A 24,911-nucleotide genomic window follows, 5' to 3' on the forward strand; every position below is an offset into this window, starting at 1 on the left:
CGCCACAAATACTGGCCTGCCTTGGATGGATCCGAATCGGCACGAGCGTCAGGCCGCGCTGCCGCACTCTCACCTCCAACTCTCTCGCCCCGTGGACACTAGTGGACACTGACAGGATGATGAGGGCCTGCCCTACTGCCCTCGCGTCGTCGAAGCACGTTCCATTTTGCGATGCCCCGCATGGCGCCAGATGCTACGCCACGCCACGTGACCTGTCTGCACCTGCAATGCGTCATCGTCGTCGGAAGGACACGCAACGAAGCACCAAGGCGCCGACCAGTGTAGGCAACCCAACCAGCGCCGACGAAGGCTACCATTTTACCTCCGGCGGGAAGCCGTTTCTGAGTATCTGCGCTCGGCGAGCGCTCCGCATTGGGAATCAAATTTCTCTCCTTTTGATTGGTCGTTTCCGGCGACCGGCCGGCAGGTGCGACTCAACTCGGCTCCAGCAGTGGGCTTATGAGCTTTGCAAGGCTCTCGTCGAGGAGCCTTCTTAGGCAAGGCAGGACTGCAGTGGTAGGGGGAGAGGACGGTGTGGGGTGGCCGGGGGTGGCACCGGCACCAGCCTTGGGGGGGCTTGCGTTGTTAACATTTCACTTAAGGTCATCTGGCCGAGAGAATGGAATCAAGGGCAGAAGAGGCCGAGGTGAGGAGTGGGAAATTTGAAGGGAAAATAAAGAACAAGAGCTGATAAAAATTAAAATCCATCCTTTTTAATAGCACCTTTTACAAAATGGCAAAAATTTCATCATGAAATGCGTAAAATTAACAGTTCAGTTTACTGCCTAGTAATATAGAAACCACAATTCAAGGTCAAGAACAAAAATTTTTTTTTAATAAGCTGTACTAATTGAGGTGTTTTCCCCTTCATCTTCTTCACTGTCTTCCTCCCCATCTTCATCCTCTGATCCCGACCCAGACCTCCTTGAGCGGTTCTTCTTTCGGCCCTGTCGTTTTTTTTTCTTCCCTTTTACTCGCTGATCTTCCTCATCATCACTACCCGAATCCAACAAAGTTACATCAGCATCTCCTTCTTCATCTTCTTCAGGTACTTCTTCATCATCTTCGTTACTCTCCTGTTTAAAAAAAAAGAAAAGGAAAAAAATACATAAATCAAAAGGAACAAAATGACAGCTACCCATTTTCAGCTGTATATGGAAGTTGTGTTGTACCTGAGTATTTAATTCAACATTATGGACATCACGGTTCCTCAGATTGCCCATATGCCAGGCTGATTCTATGTTGTTTAAAGCCAACATGCCCTTGACTCGATACAATATGGTTTCCATTGTGCCACGAATCTTCGGCACATGAGCTGTTAAAGCAGAATCTTGGCTGGTCTGTAATGTAACCCCACAGTTAGTGAATTGAAGTACTCCAGTTCTCTAGCAATAGGTCTGACAACTGTACTATGCTAAAATTAATATGAGTTAACAGCATTTACCTTGCAACTCAAACAGATTTTGTTAATAAATCTTGTTAAAGTTTGAGAACTGCGCAAAATTGCCATAACTTCCTCGGTGTTATTGCGAAGGCAGCTTTCAAGCACAGGCATTCCTTTATCAAGGAAGTATTTGAGGAGAACTTGACCATGCTGAAAAACAGAAAATTTGTGTTACAAGAAATGTCATTCAACAAAACTAAGACTAAATCGTGTAATGAATACTTACTTTTAACATAGCTGCTAGATAAGGCCTTGCTGTGAATTTCTGTGTGATGTCAACCATTCCCCCCAAGACCTTAAAAACTGTTGTCCATGCCTTCATTTGCTGAACAATATCATCAGTTTTTGACATTTCAGACTGAATTCCTTTGGCAAGTGCAGAATACATTACTCTGCACAACACATAAAAATTGTACCTAAAAACAAAATATAAAACAGAATATGAAATTTACAACAGTATATGCTTAGCAAGGTAACTGTATCAACAAAGCAACAGTGATTAATTACTTGCTAACAGCTGGGAAAGTTTCAAAAGCTGATTCTTTGTTTGTTAGTTCTCTTGACTCATTGTAGAGTTTGGGTACCAACTCTTGCAATACATCCAACTTATCTTCAACACTTTCAAAGTAAACTCGAGCGAGGAGTTCTACTTGAAGAGTGTATGCTGTTCCCTTCTCAGTTGCACCATCTAATGTAGACCAAGGGCGATGCAGGAAGGCTGCACATACATCCTCTGCAACAAGAGAGAGAAAAAGAAATTAAAATTTGGACATTTGCATGCAGAAGGCTGATTCTTCCATAAGTATATTTCCAGGGGTAAAAAAAACTTACTTAAGATTTCTTTGGTTGGGTTGACTCGAGTCTGACGTCCAGATATCCGAGAAATGTTTATATCCCACAACATGCCAAAGACTTGGAGTAATTTGACTAGATGCACACCAGCATCCAGATGAAGAATCCATTCATGGAAACGTTTAAGATAGTCCACAGCATCCTCTATTAATGGAAATACAGATGATCGCTTCTTTGATGAATCAAGTCGAGTGGCAAGAACTTTTAAGCCCTCTGAAACAGACATACAAATAAATAAATAACATAAGAAATCAAAATTAAACTGTGAACAGTATTGGTCTGAAGAAAGGTGTACTAACTCAGAAGTAATTCAGAATTCTGTGAGTGATGGAAACCATTCCACGCAAATGTTGATGACATGGCTCTTAAAATCAGAGCAAAGCAGATTTTCACATTGGAAGTTCCCTCTACAAACATGCCAGGTCCATCTATGACGCCATCATTGGCATCAAGTAGATTCCTGCAACTTTCTCCAATTTGCTCCAACTTCTCACATAAAATTGGGAGCATGGATACAGCATTGGTTGCCTTTTCCAGAACAGGCAAAAGGTCCCACACAGCAAAATTGTATTGGGATTCTCCTCCAGCCTTCATTTGGGCAAAACGACTAGCTTTGCCTGAAGGGAATGAGTGTTCCAGCTTGGCAACATAATCCTCTAACAAAAAGCGTAATTCTGCAGGTCCTAAATCAGCTGTAGAGTCTGCTCCACGTTCTGGAGGTGGAGTCATTACCAAATCCTCTTTCATAAGACCAAACACATCCAGGTCAAGCTCCCGTAAAAAGCTGCGGTACCGAGATAAATCGACAGGTCCAGCACCCTCCTCCTCCTTCTCTTTCTCGTCCTCATCAGAGTCTTCATTGATATTTGTTGTTTCATCAATGGCAGATGATTCATTCATTTTCTTTTTAGAGGCCTTTTTTCCTTTGGCTTTACCTTTTTTCTTGGGTTTTTCAGAGAGTCCCTTCAATTGAATTTTCTTGACTTTCTCATAAAACATACATTGTGGAGGAGTATAATTCATAGTATTGCCAATAAGCCTTGACAATATGCCTTGTAGAGCAACTAAATTTCTCAATCGGATCATAACTTTCTCCAAGTAAGCCTCTGATTTAGTATTGGAAAACGCATTGATAATTTCACGGAACCAGTTGATACAATAGAATAAGCAATCCACAATGTCAGCTTGTTGGGAAGGACCACATGTGTTAAAGTCTACAATGGTCTCATGGGAAGGCATGTTAACAGCACACCCAAGAAGGGCATCAATGCCCTCCAAATTTTCATCACCAGTCCGAAATTTTAGGACCCTTAGCAACCGAAATAGTGAGTTTAAAACCAACAATGGATAGGTGCCATCATGGGACTGTCGGTTGCTGCCTTCTTTTGAGTTGCGGGCATCCTGGAATGCAGACATACAAAATTTAAAAAATTGCTGAGACAAATGAAAAATAAACTTTTCAAAGATAAGTCAATAAAAAAATAAAGTACCTTCAAGACAAGGACTCCAACACCTAAAGCAATAGGCTCCTCCGAATCCTTGTCCAAGCCGTATTGATCTGTCATGCGTAATTCTAGGTTGTTTCCCCGACTAGTGGATGGAATATTACAATCGTCAGGTAAGAAACTGGCCATGAATGAATCTTCCATTTTATCAACAAAGTGTTGTAGAAATATCGGATCTAGCGTATCACAACGGTACACCATAAATGATAGTTGATCCAGGCAGTATCCAAGGACTTCAGGTGATGATCGAGTGCTTCTCATTACCAAATCTGAAATTAGGAACAGGAACCATTAAGTTTAAAAGCTATTAAAATAAAATGATTGTACCATATTATTATATCAGGCAATTGCTTGATAACTACCTAGAAGATTGCCTGCTTCCTTAGGTCTACCAGCAGGTAAACTCTCTAAACTGTGGTTTTCTACACTAGAGTTAGTAAAGTCAAGTCCGACTCCGGCCATATATTTAAGCATCATCACGGCACTGACAACACCTTTCCTCTTCAGCATTGGCTCAAAAGAAGCAAGCTGCTTATGGACAATTATGGAAATGTTGTCCCCAAGAGTACCTACCACTCCGGTATCCACAACTTCTGGTGCATAAGCCATCTTGCAAAGCAGGTCCATCATCTGCCTCACACCTTGTAAACTAAGTTTGTCTAGATTGTCAAGAAGGTTCTGAAATAAAATTTACACGATGAAATAAAAATTAAGCAGACACAAGGAGCAAAAGGAAAATAAATGATGAGGCTAACCTGAAGGAGGATAGTAAGTCTGCTCAGTTTGTCAAGGTGATCCCCTGCCAGCTCTAACAAAACATCAAGAGCAACTTGAGCATGCGTATCTCCTGAACCAACATGGAGAATAAGATCTGACACCACTTGGTGTCTAATATGGGATTCAAAATGGACAAATGACAATTTAAACATCAAGCAGCCATATTCACGAACTGATAAATCAGAGTTTCTGCAAATTCATTTAATTACATTAGCAAGTGCAGTTGAGCAGTTGTCAAAGTCAAATGATCAGGAAAAATTATACCTGAGTAAAATTGATGCAACATTGAGGACATCATCTTTGTACTTTTTTAGAACAACTATCATAACTTGAAATGTTTCTACAAGCAAGGTATGGGTGAACATTTTAGTTTTGATGCGATTCCGCCACACCAACTCAACCTGTTTCCTACGATTACTTGCTTTGCAATGCATCAAGAGAAGAATCATAATGTCTAAAGGTCGGTGATCATTAGGTGAGAGTATGCCTTTTATGTTTTTGCACCATGCACTTGCTAAAGAAGGGATGGACAAGAAGGCACCCCTCAAATTGCGGAAAGTGAGAGATATTGTAGAAGCAAATTCAGCCTGAAAATCAGACACATTCTTTTCACGGGCTGCCTTTTCTGCAAGTAGTTTGGCATGTAATTTTGTAAATGGTAGACTGCTTCTTAGGCCATTAATAATCTGCAAGCCAAAAGAAAAAAAAATTATTTGCTTAGTAAACCACATGATTGCTGGAAAAGCAATTTCTGCTGGCTCTCATACTATTATTCTACAACTGATTAAATTGAAATACCTCATCATGATTTGTACATTGTTCAAGAGCTACAAACTTCACAATGTCTGGAATGAATTCAATGGGAGCATTCTTCAGTGATTGCATCATTTGGTTTCGTATGTCAGCACTTTGGGTTGGTGATAAAGGCAAACTGCCAAGGGCTTCCAGCACAGCCCGAGTCAAGTCTCGCTTAGATTCCATAAGGTTCCTGGATGAGCAGACAAGGTTAAAGAAAGCTTAATAGAATTTTCAAATTATCAGGAAAGAAAGTTATTATTTAAGTAATGACTGATGTTTGATTTTTTGGAAATTGATGCAAGCTTTAAATATGCTAAGCTACCCCTCAGTCTTTTTGCATTTCATGGTGCAGCTCAACTGAGTAGTCTCTAAGGAGCACATCACTCATATTCGCCTTATATTCATCAAAGGGTAAGAGCAAAACTACAGTGAAAAATTCTAACTTCAGATTGTAATGCATCTCATGGGGTAGCTCAACTGAGAAGACGTAGAACCTTCTAGGAGCACACCATTCATCTTCGCCTTACATTCATCACTAGAACCATTGCTTACATTTAGATTCAGAAAATAAGCTAAAATGTGAAGTCAAATGGTTTAAGTTAATGTTTAATTAGACTTAAATAAAACTCATCAGGTTTGAAAATAATTCAGTGGGTAGCTCTACTGGAAGAAACTGAATCAGTCCTCAACAGGAGCACACCAATCATATTCGCCTTTAAGTCATCACTTGAGTAAGTAGAAAATACCAAGTACGTTACCAGTGAGAAATCTCTCACACACCAAGCAAAATACTCACAGTAGCCGCTCAGCCACTTCATCATGATGAGCGTCACCCATGATGGAAGGCAAATTGTAAATAATTTCTTGTTGAACAGACACAGGAGCTATTTGCAGAAGTCTGAAGATATCATTGAACAGAGCAGTTCCATCCACTAACTGGTCAAGAAAACAAAATCTTTTCACAATCAGCTCAACCCATGGAACATCATCTTCCTCGATTTCCCTGCAAAATTCGTTCAGATAAAAATCTACAGGTTTTGGTGACGCTAATAACAAAATGATTCATAAAATACTGACTTCTTATCCCTTTGAATTAGCTCCACCAATTTTTGGATGAGCAGAACTATTACTTTGGGTTGAATTGATTCCACAGAAAGTAACATACGAATGAGACTGTCTTGTTGAGAGCTGCGAGCATCTTCAAAATCTGGATCCGTCTGTAAACAAAATGAACCGATGTTGAGGATCAAAAAAGAAATGTTAAGTATGAAGGCAATCAGAATAAGAAAAATACTGAAAAAAGTTTTGAAGCTGAGCTTCAAGGGACAGAAACTGACTTGTGTTTCATGCAGCATCTTCCTGAAGTTCTGCCTGTTTTCAATGTATTTTTCAAAGCCTTCCAAGAACTCATCGGGGTTGTCATCTTTCTCCGCTAGTAAAATAGTCAAGTTGCGAACAAATACAGCTTGGTCCTTCCCTGAGAGAACAAAGAAACACATGATCGAAAGTCAAAATACGGTACCAAAGAAATAAAAAGAAGCATAACTGCTTAGAGTCTATCATACTCAGTAAGAAAGGTTCATCTCCGTCCTGCAGTTTGAAGCCACTCTTAGTCACCAGCTCCTCAAATTTCGTGGGGAAGACTGCATACAAGGTGTCAGCGTCAATGTCCACACAATTACTCAAGAGACTGGATTTCGTGCCGCGTTCTCTTGATGATCTGCTAGGCCTTGGCTTCTGAGTGGTCTCCACCCTTTCTTTCATCTTTGGTTGAGTCTTCGGTTTCGGTTGACTCTTCGGTTCCTCCCGAGTGCTTTTGACAGGTTTCTTCTCGACCTGAGAGACTGGATTGTGTGCCTTTTTGGCTGGAGGGGGCCTGACATCGTCGTCGTCCTCCTCTTCCTCAACATTCTGCCTGGAAGCCTCCTTCAGAGGCGATCTTTGTTGGTTAGGCGGCCTGGAGAAGCTGCTTTTGTCTTCACCGAGATTCGACGCCGACGACGTGGACGCTCCCACGACCGACGCAACGCGCTTCAGGCCTCGTGAACGGTTCTTGTACATCTTCACACTTCGCGAGACATTCCACTTTTGAAGAAGAATTTGACAAACGGCCGATGAAAACAACTTGTCCAAACTTGTCGTAGGGCGGGGAACACAGTGCAGTTGCGCGCCAAGCACTGCCAACGTCCGCAATGAATGCTTTGTTACAACTTCTGTTGCCGTTCACTTATTTTACGGTTGACATGAACCGTTGGGGAGTTCCACATACGGAGCGACAGTTTTCCTTTTTAAAAGTCAGGTTTCTACCCTCACATGAATAAGCCATATTTTCACAGATAAGGAGTGTGGGTTTTTAAGGTTGCACTGCTAGTTCGTGCCTTGTCCGGAGGACGGCGCCCACGGCGCCCCATCGCCGCTTGACTAGCGTTCGTTCAGCTCCTGCTTATTTTTCGGGTCCCATTGGACATCACTGACACACTGACAGCGAGGGAATCGTCGCACTCATTCTAAACAACAAAATTCATCGCTGCCCTTTCACTCTCATGGATCTGGTCTGGCAAAGATGTGACGGAATCAGGAGAGCGCCGAGCGGATAGGCAACCCACATCAACGACTTGCAAGGCGGCACTGCCTACCCGGAGAACTGCGGGCGTTTTCTCTGTCCGTTGACTTAACTTGAAAGGCTAGACCACAACTGATGCTCGTGCTTTCAACGTAAATGTCGCGTGTCGGGCACATCCGGGAAGTTCTACGGCCAGCAGTTTTCGCGCTTCACTTGGCATTCGATGGGGGCAACGGCGTGGCGGGGCGGGGCTTGGGGGGGCCGGGTGCCGAATGGGGCCGAACCGGCCGGCCGAGCCACTGGGCATGCACAAATGTTACGGCTAGCCCGTTAGGGGAATGGCACACTGGTGCCTCTGCTCGCGTTGCCAGCGGCGGCCAGCCCTTGGGAGGGCCGGAGGGGCGCGAGGGAAGGACGGAGGACGGCCTAAGGAAGGGAAGGGGTAGGGGAAGGGGTGGTTTAGGGGTCGGCGGACTGGACTGCTTTCTTGGCCAGCCGGGCGGGGAGGGCGGGGGAAGGCGAGGGTGGGCGATGGCGGCATTCGGCGCAGGCCAGAGGCCGGAGGGGCCAGAGGCCGGCCCCCCGAGACCTCAGACCCTTACCACCGCAGGGCCAGGCGCCAGGGCCAGACGTCACGCTGCCCTCTTGCCCTCTTCGTCCAGTTGCAGTGCTGCCGCCGGCGCGCAAGGCTAGGCCGCACAAGGCTGGGCCACGCTAGGCCTCCCTCGCGACCAAGGGGACTCGCGGACTCGACTCACATGCACGCCGAGTGCACGGTGTGCACCCCACGTGACGCGACACCCCGCGCCGCGCCCTCGCGGATCGAGGGCTCCGGAGCCTCGCCCGCGAGTACATCCCCACTCGAAAGCAGCGTGTTTTCCGGAGGACATTCCAACTGTGTTTCAAAAGCGTCTGAGCGACTTTCGCGACGAAAGTCGAACCCCCGCGTCTGAATGAGTCGCGCCTGCTGCTGCTGCGTTCCCGCGGACTCGCCCAGGTAAACCTTTCATTTTTGGTAATGGCCCCATGGCTTAGCACCAAATTACACCTACACTAGCTTTGTTCCGGCCGCCCCAACGGGCCCTGGGCCGCCGGGGGCCGCCGTGGCCACCGCGCCACTTTGACCGTTTTTCGCCACAGCGCGGCGTGCTTTTGGGTTGGGGCCGATCCCGGCGGCCGATATCAAAGTAGCCACCTGTTGCGGGAAAATGGAACAAAACACGCTCATTTGTGTGTGTGAGTGTGTGTGTGTGTGTGTGTGTGTACGTCGATGCGTTTCCGCCTTCACTGTATCTCCACCACTGCGCGCACGCCGTCAACCATTCGGCTCGCCTGTACGTCTCTCTTCGCGTTCGCGTGGCGCAGGCCAAGTCGGCCACCAAGATTTTCGTCGCCGGCGCACTAGTGTCGCGACCATGACACAGTGGACGCTCAGGACTCTTGGGACTCCCAGCAGTGTGTTCAACCGAGCGATGCGATTCAGAGGAACGGCTTATCGCTCTGTCTCTCTCACTCCCCCACGGAGCACCCCAGAGTGCGACAGAGACAGAGCGGACGACGGACGCGGTACGTCTGAATCACCCGGCAGGTGGCGCAAGTCTGTATTCGTCCTCGTTTCGACGCTCTGCCCTATGTGCGCAGCTGTATCTTTACTGCGAGCCGAGAGCTAGGGAGATACTAGTGCGGGCACGGTGCGCGGTGCGCTGCGGCGAGGAGCACCGCGACGACCACGACGGTGTTGGGCACCGTGGCGGGGCGCGGCGTTTGGCCGGGTCGTAGACAGCGGCGGCTGCTGCAGAGCTGCAACTCACTGATTCCGAGAGCCTTTTTCGTCGTTCTGTCGCTCTCGCACTCATGGGGCGTCCCGTATTAGTGCGAGAGAGACGGAGCGACGACAAAGACTCTCGGAATCAGTCCGCAGACCCTCATCCTCATCGCCCCGAGGGCTCCGGCAAGGCCGCCGAGGCCAACGAGCTGGGGGGCCAACGCGGCCAACGCCCGCCAGGGAGCGCCGACTGGCGCGCTCGCGGCGCCGCGCCCGCCCTCTCAAAGAAAGGCAGTGCCACTACTCTGCGAGGGGTCGAGCGGCGCCCCAGCCCGCTTCGATCATCGACAAGCCTGGAGAAATGCTCTTGGCCTGGAGAAATGCTCTTACCCTGAAAAAAATCTCATTCAACGAACGTTAGTGAAAGAAGATGATCCATCCCGTTTCACAACTGTTGTGATAGCCGAGAGGTTAGAGACGTGGGATCGGGTTGCCGCAGGCCGGCGTTCGAATACCAGCGTCACAAAAGTTTTTTCGACTTGCTATCCGAAGGGTGGTGGTTCGGGGCCATGAGAGCGGAGCTGTGTGCAACAGGCCCACATGCCGGAGGTTCGACTCCTAACAAATATTTCCATTTAATTTTACTGCCTCACCCAGTGCGGTTCAAACCTGTAAACGTGAGCCCACTCCGAGTATGGGACGTGGTGGTCCAGGGAGTAGAGGCGTCGGTTCTCAGTGCTAGGGTCGGCGGTTCGACTCCCCCAACTTCTTGCGAAATTTTGACCGGGTCGGTCGAGTCCTGTTGCGTCAAGAACCCACCTCACGCCGGTCCCCTCATCATGGGCCGTGGTGGCCGAGAGCGTAAAGTCGTGTGATCCCGGTGGCGGGGTCCGGGGATCGAATCTCATCATTTCGTTACATTTTTCGATTGCCTTCCTCCCACTGCAACTCAAACCCGTCGTCCAACACGCTGCCAGACGTACAAGCGTGATAGCGTAGTGGTCAGAGTCACATTCACCTGGCCACTCCGCTGTGGGTGTCTAAAAAGCAATCCGCTTCGGCGGGTTGGCCTCGGCACTGGAGCGATGGAGTATTTGATCCATCAATCCAGACCATCCGGTGTGTGGTTGCGGGTGGTGCCTCCTTGATTCGTCGGGGAGGCGATGATAAGTCCTTTGAAGCTGGCCTAAAACGCTGTATGTTCGGTACGGGAGCGCCGGACAGTGGGGGTACCATGGGGTACACAACCAACCCTACGAAAACAAGAAGCTCCCACCAAACCTCTTCTCTGTCTGAGTCTCTCTCTGTCTCTCTGTCGTCTCACTCTACGTCCCGCCCCTCTAAGAGCTTCGTACTGGGTGCTCTCACCCAGCTGCCTGAGCTTTGGGGTCCTACTGGGTCCCCCGGCGAACGCTTAGAGTCGCTGACGGGATTAACCCCAGGTACCTGATAGCACCGGTTCCCATCCCGAACACCGAAGTAAAGCAGGAGGCCTCCCCATTAAGACTGGGGAGGGGGTGTAGAGTTCAAATTTTTTTCTTTTCCCTTTCAAATTTCTCAGTCAATACTCGTTCGGTTTCCTTATACGGGGTAGTATGCGGGCTCATTCCAAAGATAGTAATTAAAATTGTGTATGAAACAAGACCCGAGCGAGGTGGCCGGTGTTGGTACTAGCCGTGCCGAGCTGTGGCCTGCACCGCCCGCCGCCGAGCCCGAGCTGGCCCGATGAGTGCAGGGCAGCCCTTCACCACTTCCGCGGCCACCGGGCAGGCCGGCAGGCCGTCAGGCCGCGTGCAGCATGAGGGAGGAATACTACGCGGCCTCGCCCCGCCCCACCTCGCCCCGCCCGCCCCGCCCCACCCCACCCCTCTCGATATCGGCGGGGGTGTCCAACACGGAAGGCCGTTACCAGCTTTGCACGCGCTCTGGCCAGGACTAAAGCGGCCATGCCCAGCCCAATGTGCGTGATGCTTGCTGTCGTCGAACGTCCGTGTCCTGGGCTGCGGGCGTCGCGCTGTGTGTGTGTGTGTGTGTGTGTGTGAGTTTGGGCGTGTGTGTGTGAGTGTATGAGTGTGGGCGTGTGTGTGAGTGTGAACGCTGATCCAGGTCGGGGCGGGCGCGGGCGGGGCCCCGCGCGGCCCCGTCGTGGCGTGCACCAAAGGTGTGTGCGATGGGCAGGCGCGGGGCGGGGCGGGGAGGGGCGTGCACGCGTGCCTCCGCGTGGTGCGGCACCACGCCGCGTCGCGTCGCGCCCCCAGAACATAATCAGGAGCAGTGCGCGACGGACGGCACCAGCATTCTCTCCGGCTGCACCGACGCCAGCGTGCGCCAGCGCTCCGCTCCGCCGCGTGTCCGAGACGAGCAAGACCGCGCCCCGCGATCTACCACTACTAGTGGTGCGGGGGAGAGCGGAGGCAGGCTCCGCCGTGTTCGAAACCTAGGACCTTAAAGTGGTGTGTTCAGCCAGTGTTGTTCGGCAGGTAGGCAACCCCTCGGTGGGCCAGAAGGGGATGAGTGTCTGCACCTCCGCGAACCTTCCGGCGCTACGAGGGAAAATTTGTTTGTTTGGGTCCCCTATCCACCCTGGAGGGCTTTCCACCGCGACCGCCGTGCCGGGGTGCGTGTGCGTGGCGGCGTCGCTGAAGCCAAGGCTGAAGGGCTGAAGGGCTAAGGCCGCCTCGGGGCGTGCTCTGTGACTGTGGCCGCCCCGGCCCGGCCCGCCAGCCTAATCATGGCGCCTGCTTACAAGCCCTCTGATTACAGAGTGGGGGCAAGGCCGGCGAGGCCGGCGAGGGGGTTGTCTAGACACAAAGGCCTGATTAATGATGGGGCTGTGATTCGCTGTGGCTGTGTGGACTGTGACACCTACGGCCCTCCGGCCCCGAGGCCCTACGCCACGGACTAGGCAAGATCCCAGTGCGTCAACACGTAAACAGAGCCAACTTCGGTGCGCACTAAAGTCTGTGTTGAAGCTGCTTGGCCGGACCGCCGGGCCGTCGCCACTGGAGGGACGTGACGTCGTGGGGCTGGTGAAGGGCGAAGGGTGTTCCGTGTTGACTTATGTTTTTCGGCCCTGTCCCCTGCACTGCAAGACGCGCATTGTGCAAGCGTTGTTCTTGTTCTTTGAACGACTAGGTCTCGGGTTCAAACCGCCAGCTTTCGAGGGAGAGGGGCTTTGTCGCCGTCCAGGAAGCGACGCGGCGCGCGGCGTGGATGGAGGCCGTGCGATTGGTCAGGAGGGCACCGCCACCGCGCCGCCCGGCACGGCGTTATTGGCCGCGTTTCCGACACGAGGGGCGCAGGCAGACCGAGGCCCCCGCGGCCCCGCGCTTAGCTTATGGCTTTGCGTGTCGCCGTGCCGTGGCGTGCCGTGTCGCCGTGCCGCGCCGTGCCACAGTGCACCACCACCACCGCCTTATCGGCAGTGCCATCTCGGACGGCGGGAGGCGTCCGCGGCGTTCGGGGGCGCCGATCGGCCGTTTCGGACACGGGCCGCGCGGCCGCCCCGGATGCGGGGCCGGGGGTAGCGGGTGAGGGGTAGCAGGGCGAGGGGGCGAGGGGTGGCGGGGGCTCGACGGAGCGCGGAAGGGGCGATGGGCTTTCCTCGGCCATCGCCACTCTGTCATGCAGTCGACGGCCCACCGCGTGAATTGGGGGCGCCTTGGCACGCCTTGGCTCGCCGCTGCCGCGGTGAAGTGCGGTCTGGCGGGGAGGGGAATCCCAATGGCGGCTCCATTCGTTGGCGGAAGTGTGACTGGTGCTGGATGGGAGAACTGCGAAGAAAAGCAGCTGCCTAACTGCCCTTGCTGATTTGCCCCCAGGCAGCGGACGTCCGGCAGCGTCCTCCACGATGCGCGGGACCGCGGTGACGGCCGCACTGCTCACTGTAAGCAGTTCGTTTACCGAACCAGTTTTCCCGATGCCAGCGTCGTTTGTTTTGTTTTTCCTCGCTTACCCACGCCGGCCTCATTGTACCCAGGTGTCCGCCCTCCTCTGCACGGGCAGCATGCCGCTGTGCACAGCGCTGCCCGCGGACCCTCGCCAGGACCCGGAGTCGCCCATGCCGTCCCCCATGGACATGGCCATGGACATGGTCACCGAGTTGCCCCCTTCGGACGCGAGCTCCCCCATGAACGCGGAGTCGTCCACAGTGGCGGGGACGACGGCAGGGACTGCGGAGGCAACGACGGAAGCCTCGACTGCACCAACCACGCCGCCCACGACGCCGCCCACGACGCCGCCCACGACGCCGACGCCACGAACGACGCGCGCGACTACCGCGAGGCCGACGCCAAGGACAACGCGAGCGCCACCCACGACAAGAACCACCCGCGCGCCGCCGACGACACGCACCACCCCCGCGCCCACCACCAGGCCGACGCCTACCACGAGACCGACGCCTCGTACAACCCGAGCGCCACCCACGACGGCCACCCCCCGGACAACGCGAGCGCCGCCGACGACACGAACTACTCGTTCGGCCCGCACGACGCCGACGGTCCCCACGGCCCGAACGGCGCCGACGTCCCGCACCGCGCGCACGTCGCCCACGACGCCGGCCTTACGGACCAACGGGCACCACGCTGGCGGTCAACGGCACCGCCACGACGGACATGATGTCGGACACGCCGACCGACGACGCCTCGTCCGACTCCTCGGCTTCGACCATGTCCATGGAGGCCACGACCTTCGAGCCGATCCCGGGCGAGGCCACCACAGCAGCCAACCCCCTCCCCATCCCCGTGCCGATCCCCCTCCCCCTCCCCGTGCCCATTCCCTTCCCGATCGTCATCCCCCTGGGCCACCACGGCGAGAAGGACCACGGGCACGGCGGCGGCGGCATCCTCTCGGACGACTACGACGAGTGGTCCGACGAGGCCGTGGTGGAGGCCATGCTGGAGACGCTGCACGCCATGTTCCCCAAGCCGCTGCTGGCGCTGCTGCTGAGCGAGGCGGAGGAGCACCGCGACATCAGCGGCCTCGGCGACGACAGCAGCAGCGACGAGGACGACGAGGACTGGCTGGACTTGGACGGCATGCTGAGCAAGCGGCGCCGCCGCGATGCCGAAGACGAGGATGAGGATGAGGACGACGACGAGGACGAGGAGGACCACGAAGACCTGGCGTGGCTCATTCTGGCCGGAAAGAGGCAGGCCGACGCGGCGGCAGCGAAGTCCGTGGCCGCCGACGACGACGGCGCCGACGGCAACGCCCTGGACCGCGACGCGGCCAACAACGCCGTCTTCCTGGCGACCCTCAAGAGGGCGTTCCGGCGCGCCAGGAGCAGGGTCCTGGGCCGCAGTGCCGGGGCGGCCGGCGTCCTGGCGGACCGGCAGCGGTTGCGAGCCGCGCTGACCGGCGTGGCGGCCAGGGCCATGAACGTGAGCAGCGCCGAGGCCTCCAGGGCCTTTCAGGGCATGGCCACGCGCTGGGTCGGCGAGGCGCTGTTCGACCTGCTGTTCGACGAAGAGTTCCAGGGCTTCGAGGACCAGGACGAGGACGAGGACGACAACCTGCGGAGCCTCAAGAAAGACGCCGCCGTCCAGGCCGTCCGGGCGGGCGGCAGCCTCAACGGCACCGCCAACGCGGCGCCCTCCGACGCCAAGACCGCCGCGGCGCCGTCGACGGCATCCTGGAGGAGCGGGCGGCAGCTGGACCTGTCGCCGTCGTCCGTGGCGTACTTCCTGGTGGAGGTGCTGGGGACCATGGCGGGGCTGGGCTGGGGCGCCCTCTTCTTGGGCTCGAACGCGGGCTGACGCGCCTGCACGTGCTGCACGCACCCATAGAGATGGAGAGCTCAGACGACAGGATCTCACCCATAAAAAGTGCCAATTTGTAATCTGTAACTTACGTGCCGTGTGTGTTGCTGGTACTAATGCCGAATTTAATTTATTGACCACTTCAAAGTACTGTACCAAAGAAACGGTTTGGACCATTTTACCACAACGATGATGAAACGGGATAGTAAATAATGTGTACATAGAGGAGTGCCGCTGCTGTATAATTTAAGTTTGATTTAGGTAATTTAATAATTTTGTAAAATGTGTTTTTGAATAAAACGATTGATCAAACAGACTTCTGCCAGGAGCGTCGTACAATTATTGTATTCACTTTGAGTTGGCATAGGCTGGCAGGGAAATGGAAAAGGCAACGAGACCTTTCAGCGGTGCGCCCAACGCGACGCGACGCGGTGGGCGGTGAGTAGAGTGTGGTGACACCGCAACGCTTTCCGCACGCCAGCCCTCCTAGTAGTCCATCGATTTGACCCGCATGCGCTGGGCCTGTTTTATGCAAGCCGTCGTTACGTCACCCCCGGCTTTTTCTATCAGCTGTCTGTGTTGTTGTTTTTGTTGGTGTGCATCGGTGCGGTTGTTTTGGTGGCATCAGACGACGGCAGACGGTAAAGAGAGAAACTGCATTCATTCCTTGAAAAAGTGTTAAAAATAGATTTATTTTCGGTAAAAAAATATAACAATCTACTTAACGTAATCAGTCACTGAGCTCATAACTAGTAAAACAGTAATGGCATAAATATATCGGTAACTAACTAAAAATAAATTCAAACCTAGACACGCGCGCGCGCGCGGCTGCGCTCGAAAATCTTAACCACTTATAAATAAAACTTATAAATAAGGTAAACGTAAAAGTCTTTATGGTAACACACTGGTTCAGGTTCACTGTTCTCGGGACTAGCGGAAGCCTCGTCAGTCGTCAAGGCAAAGTCGCACTGCTGGGCACGCGGCGGGGCATGGGTGGGCCCCAGCTGGGGCGGTCTTCCCCGGAGCGCGCCGCGGGGCCTCGCCGCCACGCACGACATACAACCCCTGACTCGATCGACTAACTTTTCAACATGTGCTCTCGGAGGACGGGGGGCGGCAAGCGGTTCGACAGGTGCTCTCTAGTCCGCCGGCTCTTATCTCCCTCTCTCTCTCTTCTTTTCTCCCCCTCCCTCTCTCCCTCTCCCTCTCTCTCTCTCTTCGCTGGGGCGCTGGCTGCCGCACACACTCGCGAGCCAAGTCCTCAGGCGCTGTACTTGAGTGCGGGCAGGTCCTCCAGGGTGCGGCTGAGTTCCGACTTGGGGTCCTCCAGTTCGCTCAGCACGACGGCGGCGCGCTTGGTCGTCTTCGGGGACTTGATGGCTTTCTGGTCGAGGACGCCAGCGAGCAGGACGCCCAGCTGCTCCCTGGCGGTCAGTGAGGACGTCCTGGTGAGCGCGGCGAGGACGCGGTCCGAGTAACCCTGGAAAAAGATGCGAGTACAAATATAGAAACAGAGAAAAGAAAGTGGTAAAGGAGCAAAACTTTAGTGAATGTCTTTAGTCGAGGGATCGTCAACTTGCATTATAACCTGGTACACGGGACCACATTACCCTTTGGTGCCTTTTAATGCCCACTTATTTCACCCAGACTCGGAGGACTGGAAAGAGTGCAAAGTCTGGGAAGAGTTGGAGGAATAGAAAGACCTGAAAGACTCGGAAGATTGAGAATAATTGGTAGAGTGGGAATAGTGCGAAGACTGGGAGGACAGTGAAGTCTCGTTGGACTGAGAAAACTCGGAGGAATGAAAAGACTCGAAAGACTGGGAAGACTGGGAACACTGGGTAGACTGGGGAGTCTGCGAAGACTGGGAGTGGGAGAACTGCGACGTCTGCGATGACTGCGACGACTGCGAAGACCATTCCTCGAAATTACCTCATGAAATACTGCACCTGCCCATGCCGGCAATGCAAAGTACTTCGTACAAGGCGACGACCCCTCGTCCGCAGTGTCGTCCCCTACCTGGAAGTTTTTGAAGTTCTGCCTCCGGGCCTCGGCGCTGAGGGCGAAGCGCAGCTTGACGAGCGCGAGCAGCGAGTCGGACGCGCCCGAGGACGCCGTCTTCTTGCCCACGGCCACGGCCTCGCCGCGGTACTGGGGCAGCGCGAACACGCCCTCGTCCGCGAACTCGGCCTCGTTCGCGACGTCGTCGTCCTCGACCGTCGTCGTCGTCGTCTCCACCGGGGCTTCGTCCGTGCTGTCCTCCGTCGGCATCTCGACGTAGGTCTTGAACTCGTCCGGGAACACGTCCGCCGCGCGCCTGCTGCGGCTGCTGCGGCAGGGCGCCTCCGTCGCGGCCTCGTCGTCCTCCTCGACCGGCGACATGTCGAAGGACAGCGGGCCGGCGTCGTCCATCACCATAGACATCATCATGGTCATGGGCACGGTCTCCTCGTTGACCACCGGCACGTCGTTCTGGACCACCGGCATGTCCTCCTGCATGTCCTCGTCGTCCATCAGCTCCGCGACGGCCTGAACGCTGTTGACGACAGGCTCGTACTGGAGGAGGTCCTTGCCCTCGCCGCGGAAGATTTCCTTGATCGTGTCCTTGACGACGCCCTTGACGGCGTCCTCCACGGCCTCCCCGACGGCCGCCGCGACGGCACCTTTCACCACCTCCGTCACCGCGTTCTTGATGTTGCCATGGGTCACCAGTGGAGTGGTGTCCTCGGTGGCGACCACGGTGGTGGCCTCGCTCTCGTACTCGGTGGCGTCTTTGTTCACAAAGTCAATGGTGGCTTCGGTGACGTCCTGGATGACGATCCCGGTGACGTCCTCGGTGTCAGCCTGGGTGGCAGCCTCCGGGGTGAGCGGCTCCGTGGTGAGAGGCTCCGTGGTGAGGGCCTCCGTGGCGAGGGCCTCTGTGGCGAGGGCCACCGGGGTGACGGCTTCGGCCTTGGCGGCGTGGTTCTCGGTGATGCTGACGCTGGCCGTGCCCGGGGTGCCCACCACACTGGTGGCCACGGCGGACAGCAGCGACGCGATGCCCGCCAGGGGGCCGCTGATGATGACCTGGTTGGCGGTGTCCGGCTTGAGCGGCTTGTGCGGGGACACGACGGTGACCTCGATGGGCGCCGGCGGGGGCACCTGCACCGTCTCCATCACGTAGGCGGCGGTCGACGTGGGCGGCACCTCCACCACCTGCTCGCGCTCCTCCACCAAGTCCACCACGTGGTTCAGCACCTGCACGAGCGCCGGCAGGAACGAGTCGGAGAAGCGGGGCGCCTTGGTGGGCTTCACCTGGCCGAGGGGGCGCGACGGCGCCGCGGGCGGCTCCAGCTCCACCAGTGGCGAGGACGTCGTCGTCTGCTCGAGGGGAGGTACTTGTTGGACATGCTGCTGCTCCTGCGTGTCCGCCGGCTCCACCTCCGTGCCGCCCTGCAGCGCGTTCACGATGGCCTGCAGCAGCGCGCCCTTGTCCACCTCAATCTCCACGTCGGTCTTCGAGTCGGGGGCCGCAGCTGGTTGAGAACACAGATTTAGAAATCCAGACACCCACGCAACATCATCAAGTAGCCGTCCTGCCTGCTCCCTCACCTCTCTCCTGCGGCGCCACCCCCAGCTGCTGATGTGCCCCAGGCTGTTGGCCAGCCCCAGCGACACGTAGAAGTGCATGGGCGGGCTCCAGTGCAGGCTGAGGATCCAGTTGAGCGTGGTGGGCCAGTGCGTGGTCAGCGTCCAGTGCAGGCTGAGCCCCAGGTGCAGCGACCCGCCCAGCCCCAGCCCGGACAGCGCCCAGCGGCGCGGCCGTAGACGGAGACGCCCCGGGCTCTGGTTGTCCGGGCCGCCCCGGCCGGCCTGGCCCCGCGGACGTGGGCTGCGGGGCGCGAAACGCCTCGGCCGTCAGCGCCGCGGGCGGCGGGGACGGGGAGGGGGCGTTGTCCACCAAGTCCGCCTTGGCCGCCTTGGCGACGGCGGCAGCCGCTTCCGGCGCGGCGACGGCGTGGTCGGCGTGGTCGGCGTGGTCCAGTCTGGGGATGACAGCGGCGCGGCAGAGGCACACCTGGAGGCAGCAGAGCGAGCAGAGCGATGATTAGAGGTCCGACGCGACAGTTATGTTCTTTCTTATCGAAATGAGAAGCTGCGCGATCTATCGCCGCGGCGCACCGTGCACCTTGCAGTGGCGCACGCGTGAGGCTGGCTGTCACCACGCGCTGCAGTGCCTGCCTACAAAGAGAGGGGGAGAGACGGCAGCAGGTTCGAGTTTCCCACGCAACGTAGGTCCGAATTCGGCCGACACAGTCCACGCGAGACCCCTACTCACGTACGCACGCACTCACACCAACGCAGCTCCCAACAATGCGCTGACGCACCCGGAAAGCCGGGTGACACCACACCGAAAAACACACGCGCGCCTCCCGGCAGTTCGAAGCCGACGATGAAAAGGTGACGTCATCCGTGGGTTCGAATCCTCCATAAAGAAGAAGGATCTTTTTTTCTGACTAACTGGGGCTCGGCCTGCCCTTTTATTGCTCTGCTCCAATAGGAATCCCCGGGCGAGGCTAGGCGAGGCAGGCCGAGGCCACGAGGCGCGTAAGCCTTGCTTCGGCACCGCCACGGTGTAGGCATCGCATTCCCGGCCATCATCATAGTCATTTATTTCCCCGCGTGCCTTCCTTGTGTCTTCGACGTCTTGGTCTTCCGAGACGTGCCTAGACGTGCCAGCAGACAGGTGGGGCAGCAGAGACCCCAAAAATGTGGCTCTTCGAACACTTCGACCGACCATTCGGGGAAAACTTCGAGCAAACACAGCAGGAGCTACGTGCTCCCATCATGATGACAAACACAAGACTTGACACTCACTTCAAAAAAATAGAACAATTAAAAAGTTTAAAATATAAGTTAAAAACTGAATTTGAAGGACAGTAGAATCTGAGACAACCGAGGGCATTTTTAAAAAATCAGCATTCTACGTAGGGAACGGAGCTGCGCCCGCCTTGCCAAAAATCTATTTTAGAACACAGCGAGACGCAAAGATAGGAAAAGAAACTGAAATCATAAATCATAAATGAGTCGGAATGCTTGGACGGTCGGGAGCGAGCGACTCGTCGGCTGGACTTTGGAAGTCCTCGATCGCATTGGCAAAAGTTTGGAGACCACTCTGGAGGTACTTACAGTGCAGACGACGGCGAGGGCGGCGAGGGTCGCGCGGGGGGTCACGGTGGCGGCCTGCATGGTGGCGGTGCGTGCGCCGTGTTCGTGCGCCGTGTGCGTGCTGCCGGCTGGGCGGCTGCAGACAGAATGCCCTCTGTCTCCGTGACGCCGCACGGCCTAGCCTCGCCGGCCGCGGCCTGGGCCTGGGCCTAGCGGTGCAGCTCGCGGCGTGGACGGCGTGGACCGCTGCGGTGGCGGCCGTCTGGCACCGCCTCGGCCTCGGTGGGGCGGCGGGGCGGCGGGGCGACCACCCCGTCTGCAGTCTGCGCGCAGTTCGCGCTTCGCGGGCTGTCTGTGGTGGAGGGGGCACCGGGGGCAGCACCCCTCCGTCAACAAACGGACACCTGGGGAGGCGCTCCACCCCGCCCCCCGCCGGGCAGTACACTATCTTGACCACGCGGGTGTTGGTTGATAACAGCGGTAATGGACAAGGAGCCGGGGTATTCTTACCCCGAGTCTGGCGTCGCTCCTCCAGCAGACAGCGGGTCTGCGTGCAGACTGGAAATAATGAGCCGTCAAACAAATTAAACGCTCACTAAACGCTGTTTGAACACGGGCGAGGCGAAAGCAGTGCGCCGCCCAGCGCTCCACGCAAGGGGCGGAAGGTGCACTCATTTAAATTCCCCGACGTATTTTCTTTTCTGGAAACTCCCTGCGGTTCCCGGTCGGTTCCCGGGAAGACAGGAGCGCGCCCTTTCCTACGTGACGGTGACGATGACGTCACGCGCGTGACTCACCGCCCGGCACGCCGTCGCCCTGTCTCTCTCACTCGTAGGGGTGCGAGAGAGACGGACTGCAGTCGGCCTAAGTCGGCCCAGTCGGCACGGAACCAGCGCGGGTAAACACAGGTGACAGCGACGGACGGCGAACGCGTGGCGAGTGTAGTGGCGCGCCCCCAACGCCCCAAGGCTGTTATTATGTCGTGAAGCCGGCTAGGCGCACCTTGGCGCACCCAGCCACTGAACTCTTCGGCTGACCATCCCACGCAAATCCCATTTCCAGACGTCCCGTCCGCGTTTTGCTTCCTAACGGAACGGGAGACTTCGGCGAGGGGCGTGGGGGCGTCGAGTGCCATGGAGTAGCGTGAAGCGGTCCGGCCCGAAAAATCAGGAGGCAAAAACGAGCAAGAGCGCCGTCGGCGTGGCGTGCGGTGTGGTGGTCAGGCGAGCTGGAGGTCACTGCACTGCACTGCGCTGCGTCTTGTGTCTTGTGTCTTGTCGGGCTGCTTTCCGCTCCGGCCACCAGGCCGCCAGGGGGCGCCCAGGCTGCAGGCGCCAGTGCGCCAGCGCCTCTAATGAAGGCAGACAACAACCTGTATCGCCCATCGCCTATCGCCTTTGCTTTAGGCCGCTGACCCGGCCCACGGCGCCCACGGGGCCCACGGGCAGGCAGTGCAGCCGGCGGGCGATACAGTGTGGGCACGGCCGTGGCACGGCGCACGCAGCGCGTACAGTGCACCCACTGGAAAACAATTCGTCACTCGATCAGTCGTGGGAGTTCTCCGAAACCGGGTCTCGCCTACCTGGAACCCGCCAACCGCCCCCGGCCCCGCCCCCGGCCGCGTTATGGATTCGATTTCAATGTTCGCCACGCATCGAAATACACCCGTCGGATGTTCGAGTACCTCTAGTAGTACAGTGGGGCCGTCTGGCTCCGGGGCGGGCCGGGGGCGGAGGGTGGAAACCGCCTGATGCATAGGCAACCCACATGAGACCCAGCCCGCGGAAACAATTTTCACGCCAGACTGCAGGCGGGGGCGGCGGGGGCGGCGTTCCCACCTTGCCGGCGGGGTTCATAAAAGCTTTCCTTGCTCCAGTGGGTCAGATATCAGCGCCGGGTCAGGCGCAGGCCGAGGCCTTGAACCGTCGCCTGGCGCGGCGGGCGGGGCGCACGGCGCTCGCGGGTAGCGGGCCTCGGAGCCGGCGGCAGTCGGCCAGCCCCGCCTGATAGCCAGCGCCTAAATTACCGCGCACACACGCCAACTTCTTGTTTTAATGCACTCGGTATTTTTGGGGGGCCGCTCGTGTCGCTGCTGCAGAATGACTCCGAGAGTCGCTGTCTCTCTCGCACCTGTGCGAGAAGGCCCATGAGTGCGAGAGAGACGGCGCGACGAAAACGACTCTCGGAATCAGTCTGCTGCAGGCGGGCGGCCCCCGGCAAGACGGCAAACACTGCCACACTTCTGGGAAGCGGCACAAGGTGGCCGCGGGGCCGCCAGCAGTGCGACAGCACAGCGGTAGGGCGCTACCCGGGTACCCGTCCCAACGACCCAATGACATCGATCACGGCCTGCAGGGCCTGCAGGGCCATCCGCGCAGGTTTATTTCGAATATAAATCCCGGGCCGCAGGGCGCAGGGGAAGGGAGAGAAGCGGGGGGCACGGGGTGGCCAGTGAACTGTGAGGCGACGGGGCAGCAGCACGTTTCGGGCAGGGCCAGGCAGGGCAGGGCCGGGCCGGCCAGGACGACGAGGGTGGGGGGCTGGCCGCGGCTCCGCGGCTCCGCCGGGGTAGCGTTACTCGCACGCCACTGGCCACTGGCCGGGTTCAAATACCGGGCACCGTATTTCTTCAACCGGAACGGAACGGAACGGGGCGGCGCGCGGGGGCGGCTCGTCTCGGAGTGGGGCGGCCTCGGCGCCAGGGTCGCGGCGCTGTCAAGACCGTCAAGACCGTCAAGACCAAGGCCGCGCTTGCTCTCTTTCTCTCTGGCGAGGCCGAAGCCCCACGTGGAGACAGGCCGCGGTGCCGCGGTGCCGCGGATTAGCCCGTCCGCGTCCTCGCCGTGCACGGCGTGGCTGCCGCTCGCGGCCACAGTAATCCCGGCGGACACACATGCGCGCGGCCACGGCCCTGCCTAGTCGCGGCCACGGCGGCCACGGCGGCCACGGCCATGCCCAGGCACGCCACGCCAGGATAAAGATAGCGTGGGGCGTCGACGGGGTGTCGCTCGGAGGGTGAAAGCGAGGGGGACCCTCAGGGGGTGCGGGAAGGGGCCGAAGGGGCGACAGGTCGGGCTTGCTTCGGCCAGGGCAGGCCAGGGTGGCAGAGGGTCGCGTCTCGCGGCGGCCCTCGCTACCCTCACAGTGCCGCAGTGCCGATGGGGGCGCCCTGCGACAGGGCCAGGACAGGGCCCCTGTCGTCGCGTGGCGCGAGCGGCGCGAGGCCCGGCCGAGTAGTGCCTGGTCCCGACCGGCCGGCCGCGGGCCGCCGGGGCAGGCGTTCGCTGCATTCACGTGCTCCAACTCCCGCAGCACCTCGACGTCGTCGCCCCGTGAGGACATGACCGGCCACCACCATGGCCGAAGGCGAGGAGGAGAGGTGGGTGACGAGGCGCCGCGACGCGCAAGTGCAGTGTGGCGTCGACTGGCGGGGAAGGACCTGACAGGAAAGGCCAGGGCCTGCTGAAAGGAAACAAACAGTCCAGGACTCGAACCGTCGACCGACAGTGCTGATGATGCCAACCTTCTGTGGTGTTTCAGGTCGCCGTGGCCGTGGCCGAAGCCGTGGCCGTCGCCGGGACCAACCCTGCGGAGCTTGGCGAGGCGGCCGCTAGAGCGCGCCAGAGGCCTCATCAGCAGCGCGGCCGACATGGGCAACGGTACGGTAGGCGATGGCGCGGTGACGCCGGTAGGGTAGGCAACCCATTCGACGCCTCGCCGCCAGTCGCAGGTGAGCGAGGCGTCCTTGGAGCCCTTTCGGTGCCTTTCGGCCGGGCCCTTTGGCTGCCTTTGGCCCTCTGAGCGGCCATTCGCCCCAGCCATTGTGCTCTCCATGGCTTTAAAGGGCCCCGCATGTTTCACCTCTCTCGCCGATGAAGCGTTATGTGCGGCTTCCGTTGTATACCGTTCCGAAAACACCGCGATGCTTCGCCATGGCTTCGCGCAGCAGCGCAGCGGCGCATCGGCGTCCGTCGAGCAGCAGCCCATCAGGCCATCGCGGCCGCCAAACAAGACGTCCCGCGAGTCTGTTTGTTTAGGATCGCTAGGCGCCGCGTAGAACACGCGCGGACTTTCTGATGGTATCTGCCGGCCGGCACCCAAGCCGGCACCGCATTTCACGCGCAATTTTTGATTTTCCGGGAGGACGCCGCGGGCGGATCGTTCGATGGGAACACAGTCGCTCTGCCCGGCACTGCGTCGACGGCAACCAGAAAAGTGCAGAGGGTTCCACGACTGCCGCGCTAACCCAGTTCCCTCGACGGCGCGTCCAGATAGGCTGCTTCACTCTAAACGGAAA

General features: G+C 56.8%; 2 protein-coding genes and 1 long non-coding RNA gene across 3 annotated transcripts; 1 reads left to right on the forward strand and 2 right to left on the reverse strand.

Moving 5' to 3' along the window:
- Nucleotides 1–691: 691 nt before the first annotated feature.
- On the reverse strand, nt 692–7,437 carry LOC117642518 (Fanconi anemia group D2 protein). The gene is made up of 16 exons (XM_034380772.1): nt 6,942–7,437; nt 6,714–6,853; nt 6,454–6,593; nt 6,173–6,379; nt 5,377–5,566; nt 4,843–5,264; nt 4,557–4,767; nt 4,164–4,479; nt 3,787–4,070; nt 2,596–3,697; nt 2,276–2,509; nt 1,952–2,177; nt 1,671–1,860; nt 1,445–1,594; nt 1,173–1,340; nt 692–1,076 (listed from the first exon to the last, which is right to left on the reverse strand). Exons 1-16 carry the CDS (start codon nt 7,435–7,437, stop codon nt 834–836), a joined length of 4,719 nt encoding a protein of 1,572 aa, XP_034236663.1. The 3' UTR covers nt 692–833.
- A 4,545-nt stretch (nt 7,438–11,982) lies between these two features.
- On the forward strand, nt 11,983–13,907 carry LOC117642657. The gene is made up of 3 exons (XR_004587583.1): nt 11,983–12,184; nt 13,526–13,590; nt 13,684–13,907. It is a non-coding gene; the product is annotated as an uncharacterized LOC117642657 (long non-coding RNA).
- A 2,226-nt stretch (nt 13,908–16,133) lies between these two features.
- LOC117642815 lies at nt 16,134–19,274 on the reverse strand. Its single transcript, XM_034381382.1, has 3 exons — nt 19,058–19,274; nt 17,483–18,981; nt 16,134–16,943 (listed from the first exon to the last, which is right to left on the reverse strand). The coding sequence occupies exons 2-3, from the start codon at nt 18,620–18,622 to the stop codon at nt 16,725–16,727; spliced, it is 1,359 nt and encodes a 452-aa protein (XP_034237273.1). The 5' UTR covers nt 18,623–18,981; nt 19,058–19,274; the 3' UTR covers nt 16,134–16,724.
- Between the last annotated feature and the right edge of the window lie 5,637 nt (nt 19,275–24,911).

Source organism: Thrips palmi, unplaced genomic scaffold (genome assembly GCF_012932325.1).
Source record: "Thrips palmi isolate BJ-2018 unplaced genomic scaffold, TpBJ-2018v1 HiC_scaffold_16, whole genome shotgun sequence".
Lineage (NCBI taxonomy): Eukaryota > Metazoa > Arthropoda > Insecta > Thysanoptera > Thripidae > Thrips > Thrips palmi.

Coding starts and splice junctions, on each gene's coding strand:
- LOC117642518 (XM_034380772.1), bottom strand. CDS start 7,437: ATGTACAAGAACCGTTCACGAGGCCTGAAGCGCGTTGCGTCGGTCGTG. Junction 4,071..4,163: donor GGAAGCAGGCAATCTTCTAG/GTAGTTATCAAG, acceptor TCCTAATTTCAG/ATTTGGTAATGAGAAGCACT. Junction 2,178..2,275: donor CCCAACCAAAGAAATCTTAA/GTAAGTTTTTTT, acceptor CTCTTGTTGCAG/AGGATGTATGTGCAGCCTTC.
- LOC117642815 (XM_034381382.1), bottom strand. CDS start 18,622: ATGGAGACGGTGCAGGTGCCCCCGCCGGCGCCCATCGAGGTCACCGTC. Junction 16,944..17,482: donor AGAACTTCAAAAACTTCCAG/GTAGGGGACGAC, acceptor ATCTTTTTCCAG/GGTTACTCGGACCGCGTCCT.